The sequence below is a fragment of the Plectropomus leopardus genome, chromosome 18 (genome assembly GCF_026936395.1).
Source record: "Plectropomus leopardus strain MGB_pleo_1.0 chromosome 18, ASM2693639v1, whole genome shotgun sequence".
NCBI lineage: Eukaryota > Metazoa > Chordata > Actinopteri > Perciformes > Serranidae > Plectropomus > Plectropomus leopardus.
Genome location: NC_142193.1, coordinates 15201354 through 15213430, shown reverse-complemented (window position 1 = coordinate 15213430; position 12077 = coordinate 15201354). Strand labels below are relative to the sequence as shown.

General features: G+C 41.3%; 1 protein-coding gene across 5 annotated transcripts in view; it reads right to left on the bottom strand.

Annotated features, from left to right (window-relative positions):
* arhgap44a (Rho GTPase activating protein 44a) overlaps positions 1 to 12077 on the bottom strand; it is a 32406-nt gene that overhangs the window by 14371 nt on the left and 5958 nt on the right. For all 5 annotated transcript variants that reach the window (XR_015774820.1, XM_088069115.1, XM_088069114.1 and 2 more), the window contains exons 2-11: positions 3914 to 3953; positions 2925 to 3044; positions 2715 to 2791; positions 2439 to 2550; positions 2173 to 2249; positions 1923 to 2037; positions 1669 to 1737; positions 1399 to 1480; positions 870 to 997; positions 383 to 494 (exon numbers count right to left, since the gene is read on the bottom strand). Coding sequence is in view for 4 of the 5 variants with exons in the window: in XM_088069115.1 (XP_087925241.1) it covers positions 383 to 494; positions 870 to 997; positions 1399 to 1480; positions 1669 to 1737; positions 1923 to 2037; positions 2173 to 2249; positions 2439 to 2550; positions 2715 to 2791; positions 2925 to 3044; positions 3914 to 3953 (932 nt within the window). In the remaining variant the exon portion in view is untranslated. The remainder of the gene's footprint in view (positions 1 to 382; positions 495 to 869; positions 998 to 1398; positions 1481 to 1668; positions 1738 to 1922; positions 2038 to 2172; positions 2250 to 2438; positions 2551 to 2714; positions 2792 to 2924; positions 3045 to 3913; positions 3954 to 12077) is intronic.

Genomic DNA, 12077 nt, shown 5'->3' with positions numbered 1-12077 from the left:
CTTGCAACTAGTGCAGCTGCCAGATTCAGATTGCTCAACACAGATTTCATGCTAATGTGTGAAATGCACAGCAATATTAGAACAGAAAGCCTTCAGGATAAAAAACACTGAGGGCGGCGCTGATGAAGACTCCTTGGTAACTGTTATGTTGCCCGATGAAGCAAATTTTCCACCAACCAGCTCCAAAATCAATCTGAAAACTTTTGTACAATAAAAATGACCTTTCCAAGATACAAACAAAAACAGATGTTGAGTAAAAAGAACTGCCTTTAACATAGATATATTTCGCTGTTTTTTTTTTATCCTGACTTGCAATGACAGTGTAGGGGTTGTTGTTATGGAAATGGGCTTTGAACAAGGCATGTGTGTGGGTGTAGTTCACCTGCGATGGCGTGTGGGTCGGAGGAGTACTCCTGAACATCCAGAACTCCACAGTCCAGGGACGCTTTCAGCTTCTTAAGCTTGGAGGCTGATGGAGCCACTCTGAAGAGACCCTGCAGCCCACATACAGGAAACACATAATCATCCGTAATTATCACATCTAACATGGTCCTGTACAAAAGTAATAGCCTCAATCGTTGTGTACTTGAAATTGGTAATAACACAGCAATACTGTTGTGGTCCATAAGCTAAAAACAGGTAGGTTGTACTCTTGTTTCCTGTTGCAAAGCTGTTCCTTCTTGTCCATTTTCTCCATCCTCAATTTATTTCAATTTTAATTCAAAAGTCTAGCAGATAAAAAACTATTTTGAATTTCCAGTCTGAGAAGGTATAAAATGACATGGCATGGATTAAAGATGACAACAATATGCATATTAGCCTAAACCTAAAATTACATGTCTAGGTGTGAGTTTGTGTGTGTCCTATACCTCCTCTTGCATGCCACACTCTAACAGCATGGTGACACAAGCTTCGATGGGGAAAGCTATCTCTCTTCCACTAATATTCAGGTGTTCCTCCAGAGACTTGCCAAACGATGGCTTCTCCACCCACGCCTCTGCAACACAAAACAGCGGCTGGAATCACACACAGATACAAACAAACCCACGCACCTTAGCTGCATCCTCCTCCTGAACAACATAAGACCAAAAACTGCATATAAAGTTCAGAGTCCACATCCATTAGTTAAAATCCTAACTGCAGTTTACTGTGACTTTCAAGGTTCAACAATTTTCTGGTGCTGCGTCTTTATTTCTGTTACTTGGAAAATGTGATGTTTAAGACCTCTGTTTGGTTTAGCACATGCAAACTAGCTGATAGCATAAATGTTAAGGTGGATAATTATAGTCTAATGAGATGGTTAGGTGACATGTCAGGGCTATTAACTCAATTACTTCTCATCTTGATATTGCTGTAGGTGCAGAATTGGAGCAGACACACACACACACGAAGACTCACCTTGATGCGCTTTAATCTGGGGCAGGATACTGTGAAGAATCTCTAATGACTTCCTGTGATATTCAGCCTGTGTTTCTATTAGCTATAGAAGGAGAAGATATGAAAACAAGCAATCCCAGACATGTCTGTATCTTATAATGCAAAGTAATGTTATGAGATTGTCTACAATGTTACTGTAACCTATGCTAATGTGGGAGAAAATATTTTATTTGCAGTGAAGAAAGAACATTTTTCCCACTGAAAATACAAGTGATGAAAAAACATACTTACTGTCTGAAAGTAATTTGCATAGTCTATTTCTTTGGCCACAAAACTGTACATATCTGCTGATAACTGATCCTGAAACAGAAAGCAAAGAGCAAGCATAAGCAATGATCTCACTAAAGTAAAACACAGAAGTGTAACATCATCCTGGCATTGTGGTCCATTTGTGTCTGATACATGCTAGAGGATAATAAATCAAATGGAGTGTAAAGGGGCTAGAGGAGGGACAAATATCTGAGTGACTCTAACTGGTGACTCACCCTACAAATCTCCATCCGATTGGCTGCCTCCTCCATCTCCTCTCTAAGGGACTCGGACTTGGCGCCGGGCTGCAGCGTGCTCGGGTGACTGGATGACTTGGACGACTGCTGATATCTATGGGCAAGAGGAAAAAAAAGAAAAAGAAAGCAGCATTGGATATGTCATGCTTCCTGCCGACATTAAAAACCTGAGCCTTTGTGTAAAAAATAAATGGAGAAGAGCAGTCTGGCTTTTTAAAGTGGACGTCACCTTGTCCGAGCAGAGTCCATGTCCAAGACAAGTTTAGCTAAGTGCTTCCTTTGTTTCTGGATGTTAGGAATGTCCACCTACAAAAGAGAATTAAGTGGAGGATTAGGAGTCAACTCAGGGAATAAAAGAGCAGCACTATTATGCAAATGAGGACCATGCTCTGCTTCTAATTTCTGTAAGTAATATCAGAAATGAAAAAAAGTGACAGAGTGGGGCTCTCTAATTCAGCCATATCAGGGAGGTGTTATGTCTTAATTAGTGCTCACCTCAGCGAGAACATAGAGGGGCTCCACCACATCTCTCTCTATCTGGAACTCAAACTGGATGAGCTCGTGGGCCAACTTCTCTTCCGTCTCCCCGCACATCTTCAGCATCTTCCTGTGTGGTGACAGCCAAAGTCACAGGCAATCAAATGCAATTAAAATGCAGACAAGGGTAATGAGGACAAAGAAGAATTCAATCTCCAAATCAATAATTAAAGATGACTCTGTGTGTGTGCAGTGTGTGTAGGATATCGTGTGAGCAAAGGCCTGTTAATTTACCCCAGGAGAGAGTCGTCCCCCAACACTGCCGCCCCTTCGACCATACATTGTGCCAGGATCGTAAGCGGTAGTTTTTTCTGACAGCAAAGAAAAAATTATTATACTATTACTAGACCATCTGTGAGAATCAAACAAAGTTATGAATGCTGCATCATCACACATCAGTCTGCATCAGTATTCAGTGTTTGAATGATGGATGCAGGTACTCACAGATGGTGACTTGACCGATCTCTTCTCCATATCAGTCCCCTGCTGACCCTGCAGGCAGGCAGTCAGCTTCTTGTGAGTGCTGTGTGTCACCTGCTTGACCAGATCCAGACGCTTCTCCACCTGGAAGAACACACACACGCACACACACACACACACACACACACACACACACACACACACACACACACACACACACACACACACACACACACACACACACATCAAAAACAACACATACACCCATGCATTACAACACACAACTCTGTTCTCTAAAAAGACATCTCTCATACAGCATCACAAATCAGCACCTGCTCCTGTCTTTATGGTACAGATGAATTACACACAAGTTATGCATATGCACAAAGGAAAGATATTAGATATTTAAAGGTGCTGGTTTATACCCCTCCATATAGTTACTGTTTAACTAAAATAAAATCTTTTTGAGTTCCTGTTGCCTGCCGTCTTCTGCATTTGGGTCCACATGCTTTGCATCTCATGACAAATTATTAGTCTCACACCGAGACTGAAAGTGCCCATGAGAGATTATGAGATGATCAAAGAAATAGGAGAGAAGAAAAAAACATTCCTGCAATCTTGTTTTGCTTTCTGATTTTTCGGTGACAAAACTTCTTCCTTCCTCTATAACTGTTCAAATAAAACATCAGTGATGAGGACGAGGAATCACTCTTTAACTGCTTTAGGATATACAGGATGTAAGCCTGTGATGATGAGACCTTGCTTTGCTGTGAGGGGCCACAAGACGAAACCATTAGAGCTACTGATCTCTATCATGGTCAAACACAGCCATCATAATCAAATTATTTACACCTGTTTATTTAACAGAGCATGACCAGTGACAGCACTAACTGCTACGAGACCATCATTTCATCAAGCACCTGTTCACTCTCCCTACTTAGACACACATACACATACACATGCACGCACGCACACACACACACGCAAGCACACATTCTTACACCATAGCTTACCTGTAGCAGGTCCTCGCTTAACACCTCTGTTTTTTCTGCCCTGTAAAGATAAAAGTGTAAAATGGTTAGGGGATCCAAGGGAGGCAACATAAATATAAGCTCTAGCAGACTTTAACACCTGTTTCTACATTGCATCAGTTCTACCAGTAAATGCAGCTTTGTGCACTGAAAAGCCAGGAAAAAACAAAATATTTCTTTTAAGTCATAGTGACCGAACTTTTGACAGTTGTTGCTGACAGTTGATATGTCCTCCTTTAGGTCACTTAAGCTACACAGCCTGTGACTATTGCAGACTGGTTTTGTACTCTAACGTGAGAGCACAAAACATGTTCCTTCCAAAAGAAACTTAAAAAAAAGTAAGACGTATCCATTTCTTATTATCACCATATGCTATTTTAGTTGTTGTCTAATGACACACAGGGGAGAAACTGAAGCATTCCAACTGCAGAACATGTGAAGATGTGACATCTCACGTAATAAAACTCTTTTTATAAGCCTGTGATGACATGCTAGTTGTAGTGATTTGAGTCTCACATGTATTCAGATGTATTTCATATGGGATGTGTGTTTGCCAAAATGCTTTACAGTTGTGAAATAAAGTCCCAACTGTATTGCATTGGATGTAGACTCATTCACTGGCTTTTTGCACATCATCAGTGTGGCAGTGCTCCAAATGGGTGTGCCACATCCGTGCACCTGTCCCATTGAAGCATGTGTGAGTGAGCATGCGAGTGTGTGGCTGCCTCTCTTAGTCATGATCTTTGACAATACATAAGAAGAAAACATTAACTATCAGGCAAACTATTCATAACTCGCTAGAGTGCTCTGGCACCGGTGCGAGCGAAACAAGCAGGACAGCGGCGAGCAAAGGCCACTGACTCAAATATGCCAGTTCCCACTGAGAAGCATCACATCCCACTGTGAATCCAGCAGACTGGAGACTGAGCCAAAGACTGAAGGAAAGGGCAGAGCTGCACTGCTACTGAAGCAGATAAAACTACTCATCCGGTGTACTGAATGAGCCATAAGCTTAGAAAAGAGCAAACCACTAGATATCATAAATATATAGTGTCAGCTCAGTTCAGACAGCTTATATTTTAAGACTTTAGTACTTTTTCTGCAAGCAGATTTCCCAGAGCTTAATATGCTTTTTATAATCCTTAAAAAAATAATAAAATAGGCAAATTGTCTTATAGGACTGTAAATCTTACATCAATTTGGGTTGTTTTGCCAGAATACCCTTCCACACTTGGACACAACAATGCACACATCTAAAGCAACAATCCTATCAGAGCTGCCTTATTAGAGTGGAGGATAACATGTATTTCCTACTCAGAAGGATTGTAGGCCACCTCCTGAAATGAGTCAAAACCAGACCTGCAGACCCCCAGCAGCCACCCAGTGGTGCGCACTTTCTCTCTGTACTTCCCCTTCCTGTCAGCACAACCTCTTCCTGCCATTGTGCCCCAATCATGCCAATGCCAGTTGTGAATAATAGTTTTTTTGTCATTTATTTAAAAACAAAATCTGAATTCATCTAAGTGTTGACCAAGAGAATGGAAAAGACCTTGGTTTGTGCACCATCATTCATCAGTCAGATGAAAACTCATTAGCAGCACATAACTAAAATGCTCTTTTCATGTATGATGCCTTGTCACCGAGTCCATCAAAGACACAGCATTGTAGCATTCTGTGTTGCACTAAAGTGTTGAAGGAGATCACAGTCTAAAAATGACAGAAAATAAGTGGATGGAAGAGAGTCTGTTTCATGTTGACATGTAATCATGTATACATGTTCCATATTTACTTGCCAATAACAGAAAGCTGAGCCTTAATGATGTCAGTTATTAGCATCACTGCTCTCGGTGCCAAGATGTGAGCATGGAGCTCTGGGAACTGGGTCAAACCATGTACCAGTGGATTTAATCACAGCCAGCCTGTTGGAAAACGACTCTGCTCACTGAGGTAGGAGGAAAAAATACATAACTATGTGTTTGTGCACATGTAGGCCTAAAAGAGAAAGAGAGGATGATGGCAGAGTGAGAAGTTTCTGGCATGATTTGCAAGGATAAGTGTGATTGCAGATTGCTGATTACATGACAAAGGGGTATAAAAATAACTCAAGCTCTAAAGTTTGGCTCCGTTTCTCTGCAACACTCCAACAGCCTCTAAAAATCTCTTAAGCTCCATGTTCTGAAAAAGACCTTGCAGATAAGATTGTCACATGTATACCATGCTGAGTGTGTAGCCCGGCGGTCTGCAGTGCAACTGTGAGCTCGTCACTGTCTAAAGGGCATCATGCATTGGCTGGTTGAGGTCTCCCTAGAGGGCCTCTGGCAGCTGGGGGACCTAAAGATCACATATACTTGCTTTTAAATATGATTTTGGTGCACATATTGGCTGCCTTGCATATCCTGTGTGCCACTTCATAGGCGTATCCACTGAAAAACTAGGTGGGTTTCAATTCTCTTCACGACTAGCTTTGTTATGCACCTGATGGGATGAATGCGCAGCTAGTTGGTTATCTCTTGTTCTCTACTTGCTTTGTCAAATAGGAAACAACATGGTGGCTTGCTCATTAACTCTATTCTGTCTAAACAATCCACCATAATCTATTTCTGAAAACATTTGAGGTTAGAAACAAGCAGTGTCACTGCAGAATCTTGTCACATTTTGCCTGGTTTGAGCTTGGTCCAGGTTTTGTCAATCAGGTGTATCACGCCGGATGGACTTATTTGCATCAAGTTAAATCCAGTCTTCTTTATGCAAATACAGACCAAAACATATTCTCCACACTCACCGTAACATTACGAACATAGATTGTGTGACTGTCTCTCCTGCCCTATGGAAAATGAATAGAAAGCTTTGTGATGCCTGTCATTACCAGATCTGGTGAAAATGCGGCATCAGAAATCATCTCTATACTTCCACAAGATGCCCTACCCACAATAACAGTAAGTGCTCCAGTTAGTGAAAAGCCTGGCTTTCATTCGATGGCCAACAAGCAACACCATGATATTCAAATCAATGCACTAGGATGGCCGAGTGATTAAGGACTTAAGATTTAATGGACATAGTCCTTGGAGGTTTGAGCCCCATTCCTTTTATAAAAGGGTTAGGGTTGAATGGGGTAGGTATGAAACGTAAGTCCTCACCAAACAAGAGAACCCTAGTCGTCATTTTTATTATGTGCTAAGACTCAGAATTAACAGTCTCCAGGGCTGAAAAATGAAGCCAACACAGTTCATTGAATGGATCCTTGAAGCTGGCTCCAAAATGCAAGTCAGTCCCCATTATTCCCCATGTTAAAATGCCCAATTTTAAAACAGAAATAAATATGTTTGAAGGGGCTGGTTTTGTTATTTAGGGCTAATTTCAACATTCATATGTGTTCTTGTTTACATTATGCTAATCCGAAAGTATAATATGGTCTGAGCTTTCTGATATCCTGATAATCCTCCAGTAACATACGTAGTACATGGCCAAGTATGTAAAGAATTACGTTCACAAACGAACTGGCTGTCGACACCAACATGAAAAAGTTAGAAAGCAAGTAGGCCTATATATCTTTCCTAATACGGACCTACAGCACCGATGGGGAGGGAGGGTTGGCAGTGACGGGGATGTGGAGAAGCTTGTCTGTTGGCGATGTTTGGCAGAGATAAGTGGCCAACCTGTGAGGCTCTCTGGCCTGGCTGTCTGGAGCTCTACTGACAGGATAACCATCAAACTCTCCAAACAATATGACAGCTACACATGTTAGAGTGATACAATAGAGGGAGGCCATCATATTCCTATCACTCTTTCTGTTTGTCTTCAGTGTGTTTGTGCAACTGTGGAAGTGTTTTTCCCTAAAGACTTGTGACTAGGGGAAGGTGGATTCAATGCACTCCAAGAGGATGGCGTCATTACATTTGCTGTTTAGAACAAGTCAGTGAAAGTTTAAAATGCAGACGTGGTGTGTTCTCGCTGACCACAGCTGATGTGGCCATTATGACCCAGACTTCAAACAGATTTTTGCCTATCTTCAAAGACAGCAGACTGTCTTGTGCTTTGAGCTTGTTTGTTTTCAGAAAGTGGTATTTCCTCTGAGGAAAGCAGTATCATACATAACCGGCCTGTGAAAGCACTGAGACAAAATAGTGTTGCACGGGCTGGACTACAGTACAGGGGGTATTATGGTTGCTGTAAAATCTGATGGAAAGAAAACTTGCAGGAGTTTTTGGAGGTGAGGACAGGAGTGAAATTCCTCTCGGCAAACAGTGTGCAGAATGAGCCCTGAGAGGAAAGTAAACACGTGGGAGACTTGGCAGCCATGTGGGCGGTGTGCGCATGGAGGGAGAGAAAGACTTTGCCAGGGTTATGCCAACCATCTGCCACTTTGCAGGCATTCCTTTACCTGGAGCTGATGATGACTCAATACAAACATGCACACACACACAAACACACACATCTATAAATACACAGATTAATTAACTAAAGCCAAAATGATGAAATGTGTCTGGATTTAACCTTTAAGACCAAAACATTTAAAATACTTTCAAAAGCTGAGAAAATTTTGCTTGCTTATTTGATGTGTCAGTGAAAAAAGAACCACAAATCTTCAAACCGCAGAAAATTGGAGGAAGACAAATTGGTTAAGACGATATTCACACAGAGAAATTGACTCCCAGACTTTAAATAATTCCCTCTCCACCTTTGGTAATGTTAGCAAAATGCTGATAAGGAGGAAGGTCTGAATCTGTGTGATGACATCTGGGCTTTTGTATTTGCAGCTGGCCAAAAAGAAATGTAATTTTATTGTGAAAATTTTCCCAGAGACCTTAAACATTCCAAGTCATTGTAATTCCAAAAAGCTGGAAGTAAAGCCAAATACCCAGTTGACCGCTTATGTCAGCTGCACATTCCATACAAGTATGTCTTATATAATAAATATTTCCATCAAGAGATATGTTAATGTTAAAACCCTCGTGCTCATCCCCCCAGCACCGTGCATGGTTTATGAAAGCATGAATAATCCATGTTGACATAATGAAAATGTGAATAAAATAGCATTCATCATCTTGAACATATTGCTTTGGCAGCTAGCCAACTGTTGGCTGTAGCACTTTGCGTCCACAGGTTCCTCCTGATTCATCTGAACAAAAAGAAAGTGGTCATGCTCTGGTTTGCTCAAACTGCTAGCCTGGTTTACAAAAGCGCTTACTCTGGGGCCTGGAAGAGCTGTGCTACATGCTAGGTCCTGTGCTGCGAGGGGAGGGTAGTGGAGCAGAATGGTGGCCCTGGGCCTCAGCAGGGCACCACACGGCCTGGAGCGCTGGCATGAGAGCCACAGTCAGCCACACACACACACACACACACACACACACACACACACTAAACACAGCAGCTTTCATGCTATACGCTCTCTGATTTCTCCATGTACTGTTTTTTTTCTCCTCCAGACCTTTGCCGTGCAAACGCATCCAGAGGCCCACTCGGTTTCCTCCCAAATGACAAGGCGGAGGGCTGATGGGACGCAAGGTTACTAAAACAGAAAAACCCACTTACTGTAGTTGTCCAGCAAACTAGGTCACAGATCTGTTAAGTATGCAAGAATAACTGTGAGAGGAGTGTATACACACATGCACGCAAGCGTCGTGCACACGCACACACACAAAAAACACACATGTCCAGGGAGGGAGCGAACGAGAGAGAGAGGAAAAGAGAGAGAGCCTGCAGCATTCAGCAACGTTTCACTGGAAACACAAGCAGTGAGTTATCTCTAATAACTTTATTCATGGTGAATAATCTCCACAAGAAGCACTCTGTGACTTAACTGTGCTTTTATACTTGGAGTCTGCCGCAGCACAAACACATCGCACCTAAATGATGTCACACACGTCCAGTAGAGAGCATCAAATAGACAACAAAGTGAGGCAACAAAGATGAGTGTTGTACTTTTAAAATTAAAATGTTGTCATAAGCAATCTTTCTTTCTTAGTTCTAAAAAAATATTCTCTGCCATTTTTGGAAATGTAACATGTGGGTCGACAAACCCGAACAAATGTGATAAAACAGCTGATACCAAATGAGCGTTTCTAGGCAACCAGAGCAAATGTACTAATTCTACTAAGAAACGGGAGATGGAGAATCATCTTCTATAATAAAAGAGCAAGATTTTAAACAAAGAATCAGAAACTCTAGTAAAAGGCAATGAGAGGTAAACAAAACAGGAAATTGTTATTAGCGGATTAGTGCTTCCTGTTTTGAGTCTATTGGCATTCCTGAATGGAAGGAAGTGGGCATGTTGATAGGGAGTCGCCCGTCTCCTTTGGAGAACTTGGTTATTTCTAACAACAATGCCACTCTACTGTAGCTCCTCTTAATCACAGCTTACTCAGAATGAAGCAGTCGCTAAGTGAATTTAAAGTAGCTTAGGTGTTGGGTTGTACATTGATATAAATTAAGAAGACTTATCAGTAAAGCTTTCTGAAAATTCTTACAGCAGTAACCCGATAGAATAGTGCCACTGAGATGGATACAATGATTTGTCTTTATGAAGAACAATGGCTATGCCACCAGAGTGTATAACTCCAATAATCCACATTTTATGGCAGAGACAATTCAATATAATATACATCAATACACAATGATTTATCATCATTGTGTATTGATGATCAATGAAAACATGTCTTGAAGTTATTCAAATAGAGCATTGTGATAATAACTTGAAAAGTTATCTGTCACAGCAAGGCTTTCAGTATCTATGTTAAGTATAGACCCTGTCTCACTCCTGAATGGCTCACAGCTTGAATTGCATCCGATTCATTTGCTGCATTTCAGTCAGGCCCCGAGGTCACTTCCTCTTGGATATGAGAGCATGAGCAACAGACTAGGTCACAGAGAGTTGTGATAAATCCACTTTTAATATGCAGCAGATCAATGGGGACTGCTTTTGAACTGTGACTTTTATCTTGTTTTTTATTCTACTATTATTATTATACTATTAACGACTTGCACTGTTTTTGTCTTTTGGGGAAAAAATAATTTTGCCTTACTTTATGTATAGAAGTACATATTGAAAATTATAAAAGAAATCTGAATCTGAAACTGAAAAATAAATGTTTCATGCTATGTTTCATGTGCTAGTATAAATGGAGTTTGCAGTGGATCACCAGTACAGGGGCTCTTTAAGAGGTTAGTCTTTTGATTGAATCAGCGACATAGAAAGGGAGAAACGGCGCTTCTGTCTGATATTACATCATCTCTCTTTTGATGGCCAAAATGGCCCCTTGACAAAGGCTCTTTATCACTAACTCTATCGTGTAGTATGCCATCGCTGAGAGGCACTGACAGGGTTATGGCAGGGTTATCATGGACTTCTGATACTACCACTGAATGACACTATGCAATTAAAGCAATCGCTCTGTCTTTCAGTAAAGTTACACCATCTAGGACAAGTAATGACTCATTTCTGATTGCCAATGACTACTGCCTCAAAACATAAAAGTCTTGCCATCAAAGGGCCTTGAGGCGTTAAATAATATGCTGAGAGTGTACTTTGCAGTCAAGATTTGACAATGTGAACAGCCAGAAACTATAGAAAAGTGAGGCCAGAGGAGCAGTGAATCACCTGCTCTGTGAAGGCCACTCTCTCTGACATCTCCACAGTGTTGTCCTCATCCGCCAAGCCAGCGATTCAAAGCAACGAGGTGGCGGAGGAAGGGAGAGAGGAGAGGAGGAGATGCTGTATCGGCATTCAACAGGGTTGCCTCCCACATCTCATACTACCTGTCAGCAACCATATGCTCATTTATGTGCAAATGCTGCACTGAATGTTAAAACGGGCAAAGATGATTCTTGCTTATAAGATTAATATGTTCAGGGATGCAGTAATGAGTTATGCATAATCTTCTTTTTTCAATCCCTTGTCAACATTAGAGTAAAGGTAGTCTTTTGTAGCAAGACCTATCTCCGGGGCTGTGTCAGTGCAAGAGAAAGGTCTGAAAGCACAGATTGTCATTCTACTATAGGGGAAAAATGTGCTGGCTTGTTTGTGTTTCTTTAAAATAATCACAACATTGCCTGGTGCTCTTGCAAGATAGTGTCATCAGCAATGTCATTAAAATGGTTAATTTTCCACAAAAGAAAACGCTACAAAAAACAGTCACAGATATATGTT